The 21,534-nt window shown below is 41.4% G+C and overlaps 1 protein-coding gene and 1 pseudogene across 1 annotated transcript in view; both read left to right on the plus strand.

Annotated features, from left to right (window-relative positions):
• The window catches only part of LOC147032959 (uncharacterized), a 40,049-nt gene extending 25,856 nt beyond the window's left edge, over positions 1-14,193 (plus strand). Inside the window, exons 2-4 of the mRNA XM_085858871.1 lie at positions 3,232-3,268; positions 3,392-3,530; positions 13,979-14,193. Coding sequence (XP_085714997.1) covers positions 3,232-3,268; positions 3,392-3,530; positions 13,979-14,124 — 322 coding nt within the window. The 3' untranslated portion in view covers positions 14,125-14,193. The remainder of the gene's footprint in view (positions 1-3,231; positions 3,269-3,391; positions 3,531-13,978) is intronic.
• A 2,361-nt stretch (positions 14,194-16,554) lies between these two features.
• LOC147032960 (uncharacterized) lies at positions 16,555-17,333 on the plus strand (annotated as a pseudogene).
• The last annotated feature ends 4,201 nt before the right edge of the window (positions 17,334-21,534 follow it).

Genomic DNA, 21,534 nt, shown 5'->3' on the forward strand with positions numbered 1-21,534 from the left:
CACCCTTATACACTGTAATAAGACAACGTTGAGCCACCGTTTAGGAGATGGAGGCTTTATTGATTACTACAGAACGAAGCATCAATCAACATCATACATAGCCACATCGGTGACCTCTTCTTCACCCTGCTTCCTCACCCCGATACACATGCCAAGCCCTCATGTGCTGTATGTCGATACATAGCATGGTTCTTGGAAGTATTATTTCGGCGATATGTATTTTTCAGTCTTCAAGTACATTATTCAATTTAAATATAGGTTTAATGAATTTTAAAGGCATATAAATAACTTAATTGAGTTATACCGCTCTTTTTCCTCAGTGGCTATTACACCACCCTATCTAACACACCACATTTGTCCGATGTGCCTGCTCGTGTCCTTTATAAACGTCCTTTAAAACAAGAAGTTCCCTGTTTGAAATGATTTTCAATTTTGTTTCACTGCCAGAGAGGCAGACAGTAAAATAGCTGTCTCATTTCTCAATGCGCAAGCGCAATCGGGTCATATTCTGAGCCAAAATACGGGAAAACAGTGGACTTGTCTGCTGATTCATGTTCAAAGTATAACATTCAATTTTAAAAAGCTGTTCCTCGATCATAAAATGCCGATCATAAATTTATGAGATAAATGGATGGATATTGCTAAACTCCACTGTTCGCTTCACGTGTGTGGGGTTATGTGACACATTGCAGTGTTCTTCCAAATAAAATCATGAAAAATGACACAGTATTCATAAATATAAAATCATGATAAATTGAAATAACAATACTGGTAAGGGTGAGTGTTATGTAACATATATATATATATATATATATATATATATATATATATATATATATATATATATATATATATATATATATACTGTATATGTATGTATATATATATATAAATATATATATATATATATATATATATATATATATCTTCTCTCATCTTGTATATATGTATGTATGTATGTATGTATGTATGTATGTATGTAAGTGTGTATGTTCCCGAAATACAGCCAAAACGATACACGATAGTGCAAAAATTTTAGAGCCACCTTACTCACTATTCTCCTGTAGTGTGCAGTATCAAGTTTCGTTCAAATCAGGTAACGAAAAATATTATTAAAAAATTATTCCCGATTCAGCCAAATACTCTTCAGGAGAATTTGATCAATACAAACAACCTCGGCGGTATAGTTCCCTGGAGCTATCTTTTTTTTTCTTGAAATGATTTATTTTAAAATCTCAAACATTTAATACATACAAAGCTCGTGGAACTGCTCGTGTTTAATACCACACGAATCCTTCGAATAAAAAAAAAAAATTCTGGGTAATAACAATGAAATTCTTCAGCATGGAAACAAATTTCTACAAAAGATAGAGTAACAAGTAATAAGAACATTTTTTTTTTAAATATAAAAGGACATAGGGATGTTTCAACAGAAAGTATGTAAACAATGTCGTGATGGTCACGAGAACTTATCATGTGAAACAAAACGATCCCAACATCTTTCTTTGAATAATGGTTGTCCCTAGAAAAGACACTATCACCTGTTCAAAGTTAGTCACCAATCACTGAAGAGTGATTTTCTGATGCATGATCAAAACCTAATCACAAGTGTTTAAATAACAAATAAAGTTTTACATGCTGATCAGGGCATGTTTAAGAGTGTGCTTAAGGCCTTGAAGCAAGCATTAGGCAAAAATGGTAGAGTTAGAACTGCAGCTGTACTCCCATATACTTCCTAGCAGTTTAAATTAACTTTAGAATCACCCTCGGTTACACTATTGTGGTTTATGTACTGCAGTAAGGATTGCCGGAACTGAAGTTACAGTCGTCTGCAGAGAATTACTCCAGATGGGACAGTGAATAGCATGGATGTGTTGGGAGTGCTTGGATTAGCTCAATAGGATGCAGAAGAGGATAGGAATAGGGCAGTTTGCCGACATGCATTGAGAATCTTTGAGAACAGATGCAATCTTCTGAAGAAGTATGACAATATCAAATTTCTCTGGAGAAGTATGACAATATTAAATTTGTCCAGAGTTAGACTCTCAAAGGAATCATTTCACTGTCTGCTGAATCTATTGCAAGATAACCTGGATCAACCTTCGATGAGGAGCAATGTGCTGTATCCCCTCCAGCAATTGTCCATGGTGCTATGATTACATACAAGTGCATCATTTTAAATCAGATGTTGGAGATACATGTGGTGTTTCACAGGCTAATTGGCTGTTTGGATGTGCACATAAAAAATGATCTCCTTTCGTAAATTGCTGTTTAGACAGGCAATTGCTGTTTAGACGGTGATTAGCTGTGTGCATACATTATTGTTTTTGTCAATGTTTAAGGGTTAGCAGGCATGTGTTAGCATGACACTCGCGAAACGCATTTTGTAAATTTGGCCTGACGTGTGTGTGTGTGCGTGTGCATGTGCGTGTGCGTGCGCGTGCGTGCTGTCGACATAACTTTGTCTTTTCTCGGGACAACCATTATTCAAAGAAAGATGTTGGGATGATAATTTCTTGTGACCATCCCTACCTTGTTTACATCCTTTTTGGAGTAACATCCCTTCATCCTTTTGCATTTTTACCCTCACCAAAGGATTCGGAGAAGGTATTGCATTTGGGTTCGTTTGTTTGTTTGTCCGCACAGAACATTCATGTTTTTCTCTGCAACCACTTGTTGGATTGAGACGAAATTTTCAACATTGGTGTGACTACTCATGTATAATGTTTTAATGGGAAATATGATGTCATAAGTCACGTGGTGTGGCAGCCATATTGGAGAAACGGAAAAAATGTGGACCTCTATCTCTGAAACCACACCAAGGAAAAAATTTAAACTTAGCACATTGCAAGTACTCCTCATGGGGAATGAGTGGGATTTTTTTAATGACATCATAGGTGCCCTCATTATGACATCATAATTGCATATGTAGAACGCCACATCCAATTAGTATGAACTGATCGAGGCGAAACTTTACACATATGACCGCCGATCCATGAGGAACAAAAGGTTCACACATATGATGTCATTGGTCACATGGTTTGGTAGCCATATTGGATTTACCTTAAAACCTATAAAAAAATACACCACTCAAAAGAAGTCCTGGTGAGGATTTGCAATCTCTGATTGCTCTTTTTATTGTTATTTTTTGTTTTTAGCATTTAATCTACAATGATACATTTGAAAAACAGTGCTATCCTTTAAAATACTTGTTTTTCTTCAATGTAACAGGAGGAGAATTCTAGAAAAAGCAAAAAGAAAACAAAAGGTATTTGATTGCTGCAACACTTTGTGCTGCACCCACAATGGCATGTTTTAAAATTCCATCAATTTCACCATTTGTCCGGCATTGAGGACAGAACTTTGCTTTGTTTGTCCAAATGTCTCCAAGGGATTCTGTGAAATGAGAAGGGATGACGACAAGTTGAAGAAACACAAGACGTCCTCATTACTGCAGCAGCAAAATGGTCATGACTGGGAATTGCTCTCCTTGCAAATGACTAACACCTTTGCAGACATAAATGATAACGGTCAGTTTCAACATCCATGGCAATGGCGTTGTGACATTAATTTCACATTTTATTGCTAAACAATGAATATCGCTATAATTGCAGTTAAATAAATAGTTTTGTTCCTCAAGTGCTGAACCAGCCTCATGGAAATTTACAATTAGAATTTTGTTATTGAACACTTGTGACATTTTAGCTTGTTTTCAGTTGTTTTCCCCTTTGGGAACTAATCACATTACTTAAGCTGTGGTTAAGAAATGCAGTGGAATAGAGGGATAATCAAATAGTTTACAGCTATAATGGAGAAGAGAGACTCAGAAGGAGCTTTCGTCAAATGGACTGAGTCTGGTGGTTGCCTCACATTACATGAATTTAAACAAACATTTCCATATTTTTTTATTTGAAATGTGAAAAGCAAACCTGTATGAAGTGGCTCATAGTGTCTGCAACCATTGAAGTTAGAAAGATCTTGCAATATATAAAAGATTGAAAGGGCAGGCCAGTGGCCTTGTTTGTGTTGTCAATCAACCTCACACAAAGAGTGAAAAAAAAATGCAAACATGGTGTTTCATCTCTTAATGTGAGGCTTGATTAAATGAAGAACAGGTACTTTTCATGAAAATATCTCCAGGTTTGTCATGTATGTGTTGTCGTGTGGGAAGCAGAATGCTCATTGCCTGGAAAGTAGTTCCAGAGTGGAGAAATTCAAGTCACACAAAATACTATAAATTTTTATGCCTCCCCTGACGATGTCACCGGAGGCATTATGTTTTCGAGTTGTCCGTCCATCCATCCGTCTAGGATAGGTTTTCGTTATCGCGATAACTTAAGAACGGCTGAAGGGATCTAAGTCAAACTTGGTACAAGTATTTATAATGATGCAAAGATGAACTGATTAGATTATGGAGTCAAGATGTCAAAGATCAGAGGTCCCATGAGGTAAAAATTCTGTAACTGCACTAATTAAGTTATTTCTCCGAAATAAGCTCAGAATGGGTCCCAGTGTCCGGCCGTCCATCCGTACATACAGAGAACTATGTATATCCATTAACATTGGACTAAAACATCTTCTCACAAAGCACCTGACCAATATGGACCAAATTTGGTACAATGCATCAGGACAGGAAGGTCTCATGGCTTGTACTCCCCATCCAGATGTACCCCCTATAAAGGGGTCAAAAGTGGGGTTTTACCCCAAATATTGGCATTTTATTCAAAAATCTTCTCAAAAACTGCCAGACAGATACAGACCAAACTCGCCATGAGGCATCAGGACTATTCCCTAACATTAAGTTGTGCTCCTCATGGCTGTGTCTCCCCCAAAAGGGGGCCACGGCCCCCCTTGCCGAATCCTTCATTTTCACTGAAACATCTCTTCCACACAACTACCTGAGTGATACGGCCCAAATTTGGTACAATGCTAAAGGACAGTAAAGTCTCATGGGGTTGTGCTCTCCTTCTGGATCCGCCCATTTAAAGGGGATGAAAGGGGGGTTTTGCTTTTTTTCACTCATACAATTTAGCCGTAGACCCTCAAAACTTTTCATACTGATCAGACAAAGCATTTGACATATGCATTTATGACGTCATGATGAAGCCACCGATTACATCATCAAAAAAATCATACTTTTTCCGATGGGGAGTACTTCACATGTGCCAAGTTTCAATTTTTTCCATGTCATGGTTTCGGAGACACAGAGGTCCAAAGTTTTTCCTGTTTTTCCAACATGACTGCCGCACCAGGTGATCTACAATATCACAATTATCATTAAAACATTCTGCATGAGTAGTTGCACCTATGGTGAAAATTTTTGTGTCAATCGGATAAGTGGTTGCAGAGAAAAGAGAGAAAATTATCATTGACCGACATACGTGTGGACAGACGGACAACCTTTAAAATATAATTTTTCAGTGACAACCAAAAAGTAACAAAATCTACTCTGCTAATTGAAGTAATCAACACGCAAGGGCAGACCCTGTCTCAGGCGACATTTTTTATTCCTCGTCTAACGAAGCCACCGGAGGCATTATGTTTTGGGTTGCATGTGCACCCGTCCGTGCGAATTACCTCTGCCACCGAAGGTGAAAGGAAGTTATGTTTTTACCCCGTCTGTCTGTCTGTGTGTCTGCTTGTGACTTGCAAAATCGAAGATTTTTCAACTATATTGGTCAGTCCATTTTGATATTCTGTTGGCTGCTCTTAAACACCCTTATTCTGGACATTTCCATCTGTCTGTCTGTCCGCGAAGCTTTGGTCAAGCCGAGGGGCTAAACCACTCAACCGATTCCAATGAAATTTGTTAGGTCGGACCAATATTTCTGGGAATCGTGTGCTTTCGAATATGGGACCCTGGGCCCTAGCAACGGCATAGCAACGGCCCTTTAAAGTGGTCAAAAAAAATCGAAAAATCGAAGCTTAGAGTTCTGTGCGCAATCTATCTTGCTCCCTTCATGCCAATTTGCAGCCCTAACAAAAAATATTTGTCGGAGGAGATAGGTTTTGGGCGAGTACATGTCGAACATTTCAGAAACGGTTAATTACAAATATCTCTAAGAGAAAGAGTCTGATTTTGATGAAACTTGGATGAAATGTGTGCAATGTGGCGAGCATGTACACAAAAATGAATGGTTGCTATGCACACCTCCGTTGCTTAGCAACAGCTAAAATACTTTATCGTACATCGTACACTTATTGTGGAATGTACCAAAAAATCAATACCTCCAAAACTGGACCTCCGAAGGACCTGTTTTTTTGTGCCCAAGGAGAATGTCTTACAGCATCATATAAAAAAATAAAATCTTTCGCAAATAGATAAATGGAATTACCAGGACTGACATTTGTTAGAGTCTCTTTGGAAACATGCCTGAAATTTCACAAGGCGGGTTTCTGGGCGCAAACTAAGAGGGCTGTGATAATCATATTTATTGTGCTAAATTGATTGATAGTATGTACTGTACATGAATATCGGCTAGTCGCGTCGGCCAGCTTTCCATCTAGAGCGAGCAGCCATGTCGCCTACCGGCTTGTCTGTATGTATGTCTGTTTGTCGCCTACAGGTCACAATTTTAAACCTATATTCACGAAAGTTCACCACATGGTAGAGTTTGTCATATGGAAGAAGATTATTGTTTTTGAGGTCAAAAGGTCAAACTGTCAACATAGGTCAAAGGTCAACAACTTCGGTGAGATTTCTAAAATACTCAAATTTTGTCCGATTGACTTGAAATTTGAAGAGGATTTATATTTCATGTCAATGAATTCAACTAACCAATTAATTTTATGGTCAACATTGACAAAAAGGTCAACATAGGCCCAAGATCAACAATTAAGGTGGTATTTCTAAAATCTTTAATTTTCTTCCAATTGACTTGAAATTTGAAGAGGATTTGCATATCTGGTCATTCAATTCAACCAGCCAATTGTTTTTAAGATCAGTCTAGACGAAAAGGTCAGCATAGGCCAAAGGTGAACAACTAAGGTGGTATTTCTAAAATCCTTCTTTTGCAACCCATTGACTTGAAATTTGAAGAGGATTTGCAGATCTGGTCACTGAATTTAACCACCAATTATTGTTCAGGTCAAATTTGTTTTATAGATTTTGCAAGTATCATGCTCTGCACAACGTTTTCGTGTTTGTTTATTTGTGTGCAAGATATCGCAAAAAGTTGAAGACAGACTCGGATGAAATTTTGTGGACAGGTTGGTTGTGTGAAAACGACGAACTGATGAGATTTGGGTGAAGATCTGGTTCCGGATCCGGCTACGAGAATTTTTTTAAGTGATTCTTCGCCATTGAGAGATTGGGCCAAAAACGATATATACCACTATATTTCACAAGGTTGTGAACAGATTCGGACGAAACTTGGTGGAAACGTTGGCTGTGTGACAAGGAAGAATTGATTCAATTTTGGTGAAGATCCGAATCTGTATCCGGCTAATATAATTTTATAAGCGATTCTTCACCATTAAGAGATCGGGCCAAACCGATATATATATATATATATATATATATATATATATATATATATATATATATATATATATATATATATATATATATATATATATATATATATATATATATATATATATAGCACAATATCTCAAAAAGTTATGGACGGATTCGGACGAAACTTGGAAACGTTGGGTGTGTGACAAGGAAGAATTTGTTTATTGTAATTTATAAAGGGGTGTAAAGTGGAGTTTCCCACCAAAATATGTATTGAAGTTTTAAAAATATTCATGAACTTAAAAAAAACAAAACAAAAAAACCTCCAATTAAGTCAATGGAAGTTTTTAAAAGATAAAAAAAAGCAAATTAAGTGAGTAAAACCCACACACCCCCCGAAAAAAACAAACTTTAAAAAGGTATGAATGTGGGACTTTTGTTCTTCCCGTGCGAAGACAGAATACGAATGGCGTTTCTCCACTGGACAGCCAAGCTCAGTCGCAGCTTGAACCAGACCAGTTGCCTTTTATCTTCAGTGGATGCATAATTATGCTGTTATAATTATAATTAATGACGTTGGACATAGATCAGCCGGCGTATTTATTACTTTTCAGCACTTCCGCATCGGTGGCAGCCACTCGAGCCATGAAAGCTGGATTGTAAAAGTGTGATTTGGCAAAATTGTCAACACAAGTACAATTCCAGGTTAGGCTTTTCTCATTCTTGTACGTGACGATGGTCAAGCCATCCCAGCGGGTGTTTTCGCCAAGGTCTTACACCAAGGGGTTCCGGGACAGATGGAATCCCTGCCCCATAAAGGGCACGTTTGACCACACCGTTTAAGGAAAAATGTCTAAAAGATTGACCGGCACCAAAACGGCACGACAAACCATGGTGTCTCAGTGTATCCATCATACTGACGGAGAGCACGAATTGATTCCATTTTGGTGAAGATCCGAATCCGGATCAGGATTTGATCATTTTTAAAGTGCTTCTTCACCATTGAGAGATGGGGCTAAAAACAATATAGTACTGTATAGCAGGGTATTTCAATAATTTGTTGGGCCTAATATGTTCTGGTGGATCAGGCATTGTGTGGCGGACGTACGTGCTCTACTTAGAACACTTATAGTTTTCAATTTCTTCGAGTTTCACCAATGTAGAATTGGAGTAGTTTACCATTCATCATGCAAAGAGTGTGACCAATTCTACATTGGTGAAAGTGGAAGGAATTTAAAACAACAGTTAGATGGACGGGATAGAATAATTAAGCTTGGAAAGGTGACCCAGTCAGCCATAGCACTTCATTGGCTGAAATCTGAGCACAAATTTGACTTTTAGTGGGGCAACTTAGCAAAATATAGCATAACAATTGTGCATTTTGTGAGGAAAGCACCAAATTTGGCACATGAGTAGCCTATCATATTATGAACAGATTTGGATATTGGCCCATCTCAAATTCAGCCGCTCATGGCTGTGGCAGTCATTTTCCACTGCCATCAAAAATATTGAGATGGCCCAATATCCAAATCTGTTCATAATATGGTAGGCTACTAGTGTGCCAAATTTGGTGCTTTCCTCACAAAATGCACAATTGTTACGCTAAGTTGCCCCACTATTTGATGGGATCCGTGTCCTCGACATGATGTCCAACAAACAAAACAGGTTGATTTTAGAAGCAGGCACATGAAGAGCCGGGAGGGTGGTCCAACTGGAGAGATGGTGGACATACCCACACAAAACACACCTCTGCAAATGGTGAAAACTGGATGGTGCGAACAGCTGGACAAGGTGAGCTGCAAACAACACTCAATCCCAAGCACGACATCCACATGTGCACAACACCCAACAAGAACCCCAACGCTCACACAACCAACACCTCCATCAAGCCCAACCCGGACACAAAACCAGTCATGTTCGTGCCCCGGAAACACAAAAACAACAAGCGCACACACACGTACTCACCCACACGCACACGACACCAGATCACGTGGAAGTAAAACCAAAAAAAAGAGCAGAACACCCCCTTCAATAATGTGATTTGATGTTTATTTTGCTTTTGCAAAATAAAATAAATAAATAATCTTCAGCTTCCAAAATGCAGATTGGTGAGAGTCAGGGCAGGGATTTGGAACTTGTCACAGGATAGCGGTGACAACTCACACGACTCTTTGCAAAAGACACCATGGGATTTTTTTTCACATCTACGAACTAATGCTGGCAAATTGGACAGAGAACATAACATCACTGAAGGACGGCACACTCCATGAAGCTGTGTAAAAGTGTTTCACCAACAGTGTTGATGATGAACAAAATGGAACATCACTGCCACCTGATGGAATAACTTTTTGTCATCGGGATGTGCGCCTTTTTGAACTTGTGCCACACTACCTTTTCTCCCAATGAAATCGCTCTCCAAATCCTTCTGAGGTCCTCCTCGTCCACTTAACATCCTTTTTGCAACATTCTTTTGATCTCTCTCAGATTTATTCGACTCTCACATGTTTCTTAACTCCATTCCATAACTCAGCTGAAGGGGAAAATAAATCCAAATATTAATATGCATAACTATTTTTTAAATTTTTTTTATGACATCTTTAAGACAACACACGCTTGATGATAAATGCAATGCTCCAGTGTGTGTGTGTGTGTGTGTGTGTGTGTGTGTGTGTTTCGTTGTTTGTTATCTCCATATGCCGTTTTCACAAGGTGAAATGAGGGTCCTCCCACGTCTTGAAGTATCCACCTCTGTTTCAGTGAGGGATCACGATTCATGGAACAATATTTGAAGTTTTTTGTTCCAAACTTTTGCTCCGAGGGCTCTTTTCAGGATCGTCACTGAGCTCTGAGCAACTTCGAACTGTAGTTTGTTTATAATAATATTCCCAGGAATGGTTTTTAATATTTCTGTGAGGTTCTTTGCCATCATTCCTGTAGGTCCGGCCATCACTGGTACAACTTTGGCATTCTTCAGCTTCCAGGACCTTCTCACTTCATTCTTGAGGTCTTGGTATTTGGTCAGTTTCTTGATTTCTGCATCGTTTAGTCCAAAATTACGGGCATTAACACCAATATGCCTGGCGTTGGCTTAATCGTTAGGGTGGTGGGATTTGGATCCTAGGATCCTGAGTTCCAAATCCCTCTTCGCTGTTGAACTAAACCAGGTGGGGTTGACTCTGCCTGTCTACCTTCCATGGTCAGCAAAATGCGCGCCAGCATGTTGGTTTTCCTGTGTTTGAGTGGTGACCTGTCCAGGATTGTGTCCAATAGCCAAGGGGGCTGCTTCGGCAGCACCAATGCTCTGTGCAGATTATGGTCCTAATGGATAGATGGATTAACAGCTCAATTAGCAATTCCTTCTCTTTTTTTTGTGTACCTAAGTATGATATCTGGTCGCAATGCTTTGTTTTCTGTGGTCACGCTCGATGGGATCATGAGGTCGTATGTGAGCAGTACTCCCTTGTTTTCAATGACTGCTTTTGTTTTGTGTTTCCATGAATTATCTGGGACTGGGATGTTGAAGTTTTTGCTGATGTACCAGTGAATTACTCTCATAATTTGTTGTGCCGTTGTGTGTACAGCTGTTCTGACATGAGTTTTTTTTAATCCCAATCGGAGGTGGCTCGTGCTTTCTGTTTCTACCTTGCAGAATCTACACTTGGCTGATTGGCTCAGTCCTGCCATTTTCTTAAAGCCTCATGGGTCAGTTCAGTTCAGTTCTGACACAGTTCAGTGTCCTTGGTCTTGGGCATTTATAATTCGTTCTCCATTCCAATTGAGCTGACCTCTTCTTAGCCATTCCAATGAGCCTTGTTTGTCTTTGCCCAATCTGTCCAATTTTTTTTGTATCTTCCTACACGTTTGTCACTCTCCCAGTTGGCAGTGTATATCTGTTGGTACTGTATTTCACTTTATATTTTTATTTTGTCTTTTTTGCAGTCCTCGGGGCTTTTTTCCTTTTTTTTTTGGCCTTTTCTGGCTTGCTGTCTTCGTGTTTGCATACAAATTGGAGTCGGCAGTCTGTTCCAGATTCTGGAACATGCTCGAACTGAAGCACATTTACATGTTCTTAAAGCCACAATTATACACTCACGAGCTCCTATGCAAACAAAAAGAGTTTGTGCAAACACTGCATTTATTCTGACCTGATCCATTAAAATGGGAGGTCTCTAGTTTCCTCGCTGCCTCAACACCATGATGTGTATGTTCGTGTTGGAAACAGTCCAAAGAGCTAATCCCCAAATGTCTGAGCAAATAAATTGTTTTATTTTGTGTCTGCATATCTGGTATTCTTGTGTGTGTCCTGATGATATGCAAGACGAAAAACTTTGACAGTCAATTCTTCTTTCTGAAATTTTTTTAATTCTGTACAGCCAAATGTTTATTCATGTAATACATATGTTTATTAAATTTCTATACGAGGTTTATCATAATACACCTACACACACAATTAAAAAAATGGGGTCTGCCGAGCAGGGACATAAGACATTGGCCATTATAAAGCTTTCAGTGTTCATGTGAGAAAATTCTGAGGATATTCGAAGACTCAATAGCTCAATGGGCTGTCACCATGTAAGTGATGAGGGTCTTGGGTTTGAGTCATGGATTGAATGAAAAATTGTTTAAACTAGCCCTACACAGGAATATATTCCTGTTTTTCTACATATGTATATATATATATATATATATATATATATATATATATATATATATATATATATATATATATATATATATATATATATATATATATATATATATATATATATAACATGTATGTATGTGTAAATATGTATATATATATATATATATATATATATATATATATATATATATATATATATATATATATATATATATATATATATATATAATACATGTCAGACGCGGCTGCATGTCCAATCTCACCACATCGCCACTCAACTGCCCATCTTTCCATCCTCCCCCCCCTATTCCCCAGTATATTTGGACTGGCGCAGCCCCGTTGGACTGTGTGAGGGAAGGGTGTAAAAAAGAGTCGACCCAACTTTTCTTTTCTCCGTACTTTTCCTTTCTTTTGTTCTCAAGTTGTTCTTGTGTTTTTTCTTTTCCCCGGATTGAATAATGGCCATGTCTCTTGTGTAAACAAGATTGTAGAAGAAAGATGAGGTGTTACAGTTAAATCTTCTCTTTTGTGCCTTTTGCTTTCTTGCCTGTAGATACTCACTTTTAAATGATTGTGTGTGTGTGTGTGTGTGTGTGTGTGTGTGTGTGTGTGTGTGTGTGTGTGTGTGTAAATAAATAGTTGTTATTTACAATGTCTCAGTTGTCCTTTCCTTCATTGGTCTGACACAGTGTACAAGTATGGTTCGACGGGAAGTTGTTCCACACCTGATTTGTACTGTTAGCCGGTGCTGCACCTATCTGTTCCGCTCGTCAGAATATCACCAGGTGCGGCACCAAGGACGTGGCCTCTAGTTGGGTTGCCGTGCCAATAGGAAGGCATCGTGGAAGCATCGAAACGTGGCCCTGCTCGGCTGGTAGTCCAAGTCAAGTGATTACAGCTGTGTAAGAACTACAGCCCGTTGGATCATGGAGTTATCTGTGGTCGGTGGCCTCAGGACTGGGTGTTCGGGAGAAACTCGAGTGCTTCCCTTTGTGGTGAGCTCCGAACCCTGGGCCGCAACAATATATATATATATATATATATATATATATATATATATATATATATATATATATATATATATATATATATATATTCGTGCAAGCACTTGCTGTTAGGCAGACACTGCATCAAACACGTCGAGCCTTCTTGACTTCAATAAAACACTGGAGGTAGGAGGTTATTTCCCAACTCCCATGTCGTTTTTTTTTAACCGGAGTTTGGCTGTCTGTCTAAATATGTGCAGTCACACGAAGGGAAGACAGTGCACAAACACAATCCTTTTTTTTTCCTCTCCCCCCCCCCCCAATGAAAAATGCAATCTGTCCAAATCTCATATTGTGGTTCATTTGTCCAGTCTTTGTTTTTTTATTTAAATGAAATGAAATAATATTCCAGGTCCTCATGCAATTGTCCTGCAAGACCTCGACCATAAGCCCAAAATTACACAAATATATAAGAAAAATCAATGTGAAATGAATAACACACAAACCGCACGAATTTTTTTTCTTCTCTCATTTATTCCAATGCCCAAGAAATGCAGGTTTCCCTTTAACCATGCAAAACCATAAACATCCCCCAGTTAACCAAATTTACCGCAACCGTCTTACTTCTTTCGACCCTTCCTTTCTCTCCCTTTTTCCTGCTCATTCATTCCCTTGCTCGAGTCCATCTGTTTGCCCCACGATCAGTCCATACCTTCTGTCACCTCAGTCTTGCAGAGAAAAAAAAAAACAAAATAAAAAAAAAGATGACAAGTGTTATGGATTTGTCGATTCCACCATTTTCATGAGAATGTATTTTCAGTGTCCTTAGTTAACGTGATATTGTTGTTACAATATGTGTGTAACATTGATGTTCCATCCATCCATCAGGACCATACTCTGTGCAGGACGTTGGTGCTGCCGAAGCAGTCTCCTTGGCTATTGGGCACAATCTTGGACGGGTCACCACTCCATCGAAGGATACAAGCATGCTGGCACTCATTTTGTCATACTCCATCCACGTTTGGGGATCGTGAGTTTGTTGGGTTGAGAGTACTGTGTTGATTGTACTAAAACATACATATAGTTTCCGGTCTTGAACTTGTATTTCCTTGTATCTTCGGTAAGGGAGTTATTGCTGTGTTGGTGAATTTCAATGCCTGCATTTACTTTATTCCTCACCGTTGGATTGGATGAGTTTCACCATTATTTAAAACGATCCAAATGCATCTTTCTGCCGCGTTCCCTCTTGAGACGCGAAAACGCGCGGTCATTGGGTCATCGGAGCTTGGGAGGTAACACGTGACAGAAATTGGGAGCTTGTCTGGGATTGAACTTTCCAACTGTGACAGTATTTGAATAACATTCCCAAGTTTGACAATTTTTGTGTGAAGGGTAATGGCTTCATTAACCAATTGTCACAATGGTGCTTGTTGTTCAAAAATTTGGGGGGGTCACCTAATGAAGCACAGTTCCAGGCGTTAAAAAAATCGGAATTTATGTCACTTGCTAGACACTGTAACCTAGATGTCCGAGTCAATATTGTTACGAATCTTCCGCCCGCCCAGCGTGCGAACAGCCGCTTTAGCCAATGGCGGCCGTCTCGCCCACCGGACGGACAATTCAGTCGTGAGTTTCCGGAACAACGCCGAAAATCAGTCACGGGTGTGCTTCAATGCGCACACCACGGCCTAGTCAATGTGCTACCGGCACGCGACAGGGTCGATCGCCGAATTAATCAATATACCTAAGTATTCACGCGGGCAGCCTACCGAGAGACGGTACCTCAGCAAGGCCTGCTCGGACACGAACCGCTTAAGCGGTTCATTCCGTTCTGGGATAACCGAGCGGTGTATTATCGCGAGACCTCGCTGGACCCGATTCTTTTATTGGCTATTAAAAAGCCCACTATTATTCCGAGAGCAAGATAGCAGTTCAATCGGGGGAAAAGGACACGACGAACGGGTTAACATTCACATAAGGACATTTATTTATAAAACGACACGTACAGTAAGGGATGCAATGATGGGGGAAGGGGGCAAGACACGAGCAAGGTAAAATCACTACAACCGTCTATGATTATTATTCACAAGCACTTACACAGTTCTACTTGCAAGACACGGCGCCACAACATTCACACAAATAAACCAAGAAAAGACCCCCTCAGAGACAAGGGGGTCAGACTGGACCCATAGGCTTTTATTACGTGGGACTTGGCGGACCGAAAGAGTCCCACGAGACCGTGGCAGGTTACCTCCACCCTCATGATGCTTCGATGGGGTGACCCGCGACGCTCTTTCCCCACGGCTGCTAGCATAGCCACGGTTGCGACCAGGCCTTGCCAGGCGGCCGGGTGTTGGGCCTCAGCTGAGAGGAACAAACGGGTTTGGATGCTCTTTCAAAGTTGATGCTCTTTGTAAGAACCCGTCCGTTCCCCTGCGATGCTCAGACTGTCCTGAAGCCTGATCACCTCAGACCGTTTGGCGCTGGCTGGCGAGCTCTCTCCGGCTCTTCCCACACGAACGCACAGATCTGCCCGGCACTGCAGGCTCAGCCAGGCTCTCTGCCTCGTGCGTCCTCCGCTCCCCTGGACTTCACCCCGCCTGTGTTCTTCCGGCTCCAGACTTCTCCGACCGCCTCCAGACTCCACCGATGACTACGACTTCCTCCAGACCCCCTCCAGACTGGTTGAACTGGCGCTCTGCGCGGCCTTTTTATAAGGCTGGTGAGACGAGATCTGACCTCCGCCCTCCGACCTCTGACCTCTGACCCTTCTCGGAGAACGAGCGGACGTGTTCAAAATCACTGACCCTCTGGATCCGATTCTCCAAGAGCGAGCCGACGAGTTTGAAATCATCGACGATCTTCGACCTTCGACCCCCACAGCTCCCGCCACTTTTTCTCCTGTGATCCGATTTCCGAGGCGAAGCTTTTACAGAGCGGACGTGCATGGAATCACCGTCGCTTGCACTCACAACGAAACCCCCGCGTCGGTTTGCAGCGACGCTATTCGCTGGGGACTCGCCGCGGCTGGTGCAAAGATGGTGTCGCTTCGGGAAGGAAGGTGAGGCGATGTTATTTGGGTGGGGGAGATGTGGTTTAGGAGATGGTGGGGAGATGTCATTATGAAGGCGGTGTGGAGAGGGTGGTTGGTGGTTGACGTGGAGAGGGTGGTTGGTGGGTGGCGTGGTGAAGGTGGTTGGCATGGTGAAGGCGGTTGGTGGGTGGCGTGGAGAAGGTGGTTGCTGGGTGGCGTGGTGGAGAAGGTGGTTGGTCGTTGGCGTTGTGGTTGGTCCAAAATAACGATAGGAAAGAAAAACGGCTAACTCAAAGATCACAGCCCGGGTGACACGAATAATTCTCATTAAACAACGGAGGGGAAATCTAACTGAACACAAACTTAGTGATATAACTGATCTTGGGGATATCCTTTATGGTGTTCTGCGAATTTCCACAGCCGTAACAATATGAAGAAAACAGGGATTCAGACTTGGGTTGTCGAACATTTAATTGAAGAGAAAAAATGGGAAGAAGCAGCATTGGATTGGTTACAAGAGGAAACAGAAAATACTGAGCTTAGGAAAATGGAAATGAAAATGCGGAGCCAGGAAACAATAAAATAATTGGAATTAGAAGATAGGAGGCAACAACGAGAAGAGAGAAAAGCAGAAAAGGAACTATAACTACAACGGGATTAGAAAAGAGCAGAGGAAAGGAGAGCGGAACGGGAATTGGAGTATCAGAGGGAAATTAAACTCAAAGAGATGGAATTACCGGGAGGACAGAGAGGAGCTTTATCCTTATCATGTTCAACAACAACTTGGAACTCTTGGCATATTGTTTTGCACATAAGACTTGTTCCACCTTTTAATGAGAAAGACGTAGACAAATTATTATTACACTTTGAAAAAGTGGCACACACGTTAGAATGGCCTGAGAATTTATGGACCATGTTCGTGGAAAGTGTTCTTGTGGATAAAGCCCAAGAAATCTATTCTGCTTTGCCATTTGACCAATGTGCACATTATTGGACAGTTAAGAAAGCCATTCTCAAAGCCTATGAACTATCCCAGAAGCTTACCGACAAAAAATCAGGAATGGCAGGAAGCGGGAGAATGAGGCCCATGTGGAATTTGCCCGAAAGATAAAAAAAAAAACAATGTGCGATGGGTGGTGTGATTCAAAACAGATTGGGAGAGACTCTAACCAGTTACGACAATTGATTGATTTTGGTGGAAGAATTTAAGCAGCGTGTTCACGCTGACATTAAAATCCATTTGGATGAACGGAAGGTGCCTGAGTTGTATGATGCAGCACCAATGGCGGATGACTATTCCTTGACACACGGAATGATGTTTCACAAAGCTAACTTCCCACCTCGAGGTAACCAGGGGAATTACCTTAAAACAGGCCTAGAGAACAAAGTCCCATGGAGACGTCCCAGGGAGGATTATAATGTGAATTCTGGTGCGTCAAACTTTACTGACTAAAAGACAGATCTTCCGGGGGGGGGGGCCGAAAGTTCCGGTGGGCCTCTTTCGGTTCTGGGGGACCGAAAGACAGAGCGACTGGGAGACAGACGACTGGATTTTCCTCCGGGCCAACTTGTGCTTTTTGTAAGAAACCTGGGCACATGATATCTCAACGTTACACCCTGAAAAGGAGAAATCACTGACTCCAAATGCAATGACAAAAGCAGAAAACAGTTTTTTGGAAGGCAATGACTTCTGAAGGTGCCCTTGACAAACCTATCGCACCAGAGAAAGACCTTGTTAAAGAAGCTTATGAACCTTTCATTTCTGAGGGATTCGTGTCACTGGATGGTGACTTAGTTAACCAGAGAGTTAATCACCAAATTGTGTTGCCACACCCGCACCAGAAGGAGATATTGAGTTTGGCGCATGAGACACCTTTGGCAGGTCACCTGGGGGTGAACAAGATGTGTGAGAGAATTGTGGCGCACCTTTTTTTGGCCAGGTTGCGACGCGATTTTGCAGAATTCTGTAAATATTGTCACTCATGCTGGATGGGAGGAAAACATAAACAGAAGATCCCTTCAATGCCATTAAAACCTATTCTGGGTTTTGGAGAACCCTTTCAATTGGGTAATTATTGACTGTGTATGTCCTTTACCTAAATACTAAGACTGGACATCAATACATGCTGACTGTCATGTGTGCTTCAACTTGGTTTCCAGAAGCAGTACCTCGAAGGAAAATTATTGCAACAGTTATTGCGAATGCCTTCAATAAATTTTCACTCTGGTTGCCCGACATGAGGTCATTCAGTCTGATCAAGTTTACAACTTAATGTCGAAGCTTTTTCAGAAAGTTGTACACTAGTTGGGAGTGAAGCAAGTGAGGTCCAGTGCTTACCATCCCGAGAGCCAAGGTGCCTTAGAAAGGTTTCAAAAGACATTGAAGAATGTGATCAAAACCTACCGCTTTGAATGGGGCAAGGACTGGGATGAGGGGATACCCTTATTGTTTGCTACAAAGGAGGCAATTCAGGAGTCATTGGGCTTCAGTGTTTGTGAACTTGTTTTTGGATACACTGTTTGAGGACCGTTGAAACTGGTGAAGGAACAGTGGTTCCAGGAGGAGTCACAGTCAACACTGATAGATTACGTATCGACTGTTCGGCACTGATTGGACAAGCCTGTGAAGTAGCGAGAGAGAACTTGAAAGTAGCACAGGCCAAAATGAAAAAGAGCCGTGACAAGGATTCCCAGATATAATACGGCATTTCAGTCTGGAGGACCGAGTGTTAGTATTGCTTCCAGTTCCCGGTCAGCCATTACAGGCGAGATATGTTGTTCCATATGCCATTGAAAACAAGGTCAGTGAAATGGATTATGTGGTGAAGATTCTTGACAGATGCAAGTAGAGCCAACTGTATCATGTTAACCGACTGAAGAAGTACCATGGAAAATATGGCTTCAGTCTCACCTGTCGTACCTGTAGTCTGTGTGCAAGAGAAACGGGAGTTCAGGGCCAGTGTGAAATTTCATAGCAGTGATGACCATACCTGTCCTAGGTTAACGAATGTTGAAGTGTTGGGGAACCTCGACCAGAACTTAGGTCATTTGATGAGGGATCAGCAAGGACAATTTCACTTGCTGAAGGGATATTGGCAGATTCCTCCGACTGATCGGGCAAAGGAAATTTCAGCCCTCGTTGCACCTTTAATGGGTTTTATCAGTTCAAGGTTCTTCCCTTTGGTTTGGAAAATTGGTCCCGCTATGTTTCAGAGACTAATTAATAATCTTATTGCGGACCTTGATGGGGTGGAGGCGTATCCAGATGATGCCATCATCCATGCCATGACGTGGGACGATCATGTTACACAAATCCATACTTTCTTTAGGAAATTTACCTCTGCAAGATTGACCACAACCTGGAGAAGAGCGAGTTTGTAAAAACACATGCGGTGTTCCTTGGTCATGTAGTTGGTCAAAGTCACGTGCAACCAGTGACAGTGAAGATCGAAGCCATTGATCGCCGAATTCCAAAAGGGAAAAAGGAATTTATGAGGTTCTTGGGTATTGGTGGTTGGTACTTCCGATTCGGTCGGAACTTCTCTGATGTGGTGGCCCCTCGAACTAATTTTCTGAGGGAAAAGACCAAATTTGTTTGGGATGACAAGTGTCAGGCTGCCTTTGACCAAGTAAAAGTGATCTTAACTAACTCTCCCATCCTTGCAGTGCCAAATTTTCAAAAACCTTTCAAATTGGCCACTGATGCTAAATGTGGGGGCTGGTGCAGTTCTACTTCGGGAAGGATGATGATTGCATTGATCTTCCCATTTGTTACCATTCCAAGGAATTTGGAAAACATCAGCAAAATTATGCCACTGTGGAAAAGGAGACCCTTGCTCTCCAACATCATGAGGTATATCTGAGTACTACGACCTTTCTTACTTCTTCTTCACTGAGGTCTTCAGTGATCACAACCCCTTAACCTTCGTTCAAAAAAGGAAAAATTATAATCATAGGTCTATGAGATGGAGCTCATCTTTGCAAGAGTTAAACTTGGAAATTAGACATGTAAAGGGCAGAGACAATGGAGTTGCAGATCCTTTGTCCAGATCGAATTAACTTTAGTGGTACCTGGGAGATGTTTGATATACAGGTTTTTTTTGGGGGGGAGGGGGGTGTTGTGGTTACTTGTTGGACTTGATTTGTCATATTCTTGATTTTTAACCCATTTTTGTGTGTGAGTATCATTCTTTCTTGTTAAAAATACAGTGTATAGAAAGAAAGTCTTCACTGTGTGTTCAAACTTTCTTCCTTGGAGGGGAGGGGGGGGGTAGTGTTATGGATTTGTCACTTCTGCCGTTTTAATTAGAATATAGGTTCAGGATTCGTAGTTAAGGTGATAATGTTGTTAAGATTGGTGTGTAAAATTGAGATGACAGAGGTAATAAAAATGAAAAAAAAACGCTTTTGGAGGGAAAACGGAATTGGCATAAACAGGAAGACGAAGAGCTGCACACACCCTTTTTGGATTCTCGAGGTGATGAAACGACACCATCATTTGGAGCAGTTACCTTGAGGTTGGAGCCAAGTTCAGATGCCTGTTGAGGTTGGATCACGAACTTCCTTGGAGGGAAATACTTGCTGCATCGTCCCCTCTCAGTGGGGAGAAAATCTACTTGTTCGGTTTGGCATGAAGTGTGTTTCGGTGGGAAATCGAGCGCAACTATTATGGGTCTTGATATGCCATTATCTTATAGCCTGGTGTTGGCACAGTGGTTAGGGCAGCGGCTTGGGATCCAAAAGGTCCTGAGTTCAAGTCCCGTTGGCCGCTTGAATTAATACAGCAGGGGGTTGACTCAGCCTGTCATCCTTCTGAGGTCGGCAAAATGAGTACCAGTGTACTGGGCCGGTGTATACCCCGGTTAGAATAGGTGTACCATATCCCTGTGTCGTAAGAGGCGACCAGGGTTGCGTCAGGAAGGGCATCTGGCGTAAAACATGTGCCAAATCACTATGCGGATCTTACGGATAATCTGCTGTGGCGACCCCGAACGGGAGCAGCCGAAAGAAGAAGAAGAAGAAGAAGAAGAAGAAGAAGAAGTTGTGTGTGTTGGTCACATCCCCTTGAGGTTTCGTTATTCCAAGTGCAGCCCTCTACCTGCATCTCCACAGTACATTGCTTCAGTTGACCAGTGTAACAGCGGCGTTAACCACCTCGTGAATCTTCAACTGCATCCATCTCCTTCACCACTTGCCCTCCGGGCTTTCAGTTTGGCACGAGACTCCAATCATCTCTGTAAGTGGTGGTTCCTGCATGGACTTTGGGATGTCATACTCCATCCACGTTTGGGGATTGTGAGCTTATTGGATTGAGAGTACTGTGTTGATTGCACTGAAACATACATATCGTTCTCTGTCTTGTATTTCCTTGTTCTTCAGTGAAGGTGTCATTGCTGTGTAAGTGAATTTC

The sequence above is a fragment of the Eptatretus burgeri genome, chromosome 2 (genome assembly GCF_056783735.1).
Source record: "Eptatretus burgeri isolate ZD-2024b chromosome 2, Ebu_testis_v1, whole genome shotgun sequence".
NCBI lineage: Eukaryota > Metazoa > Chordata > Myxini > Myxiniformes > Myxinidae > Eptatretus > Eptatretus burgeri.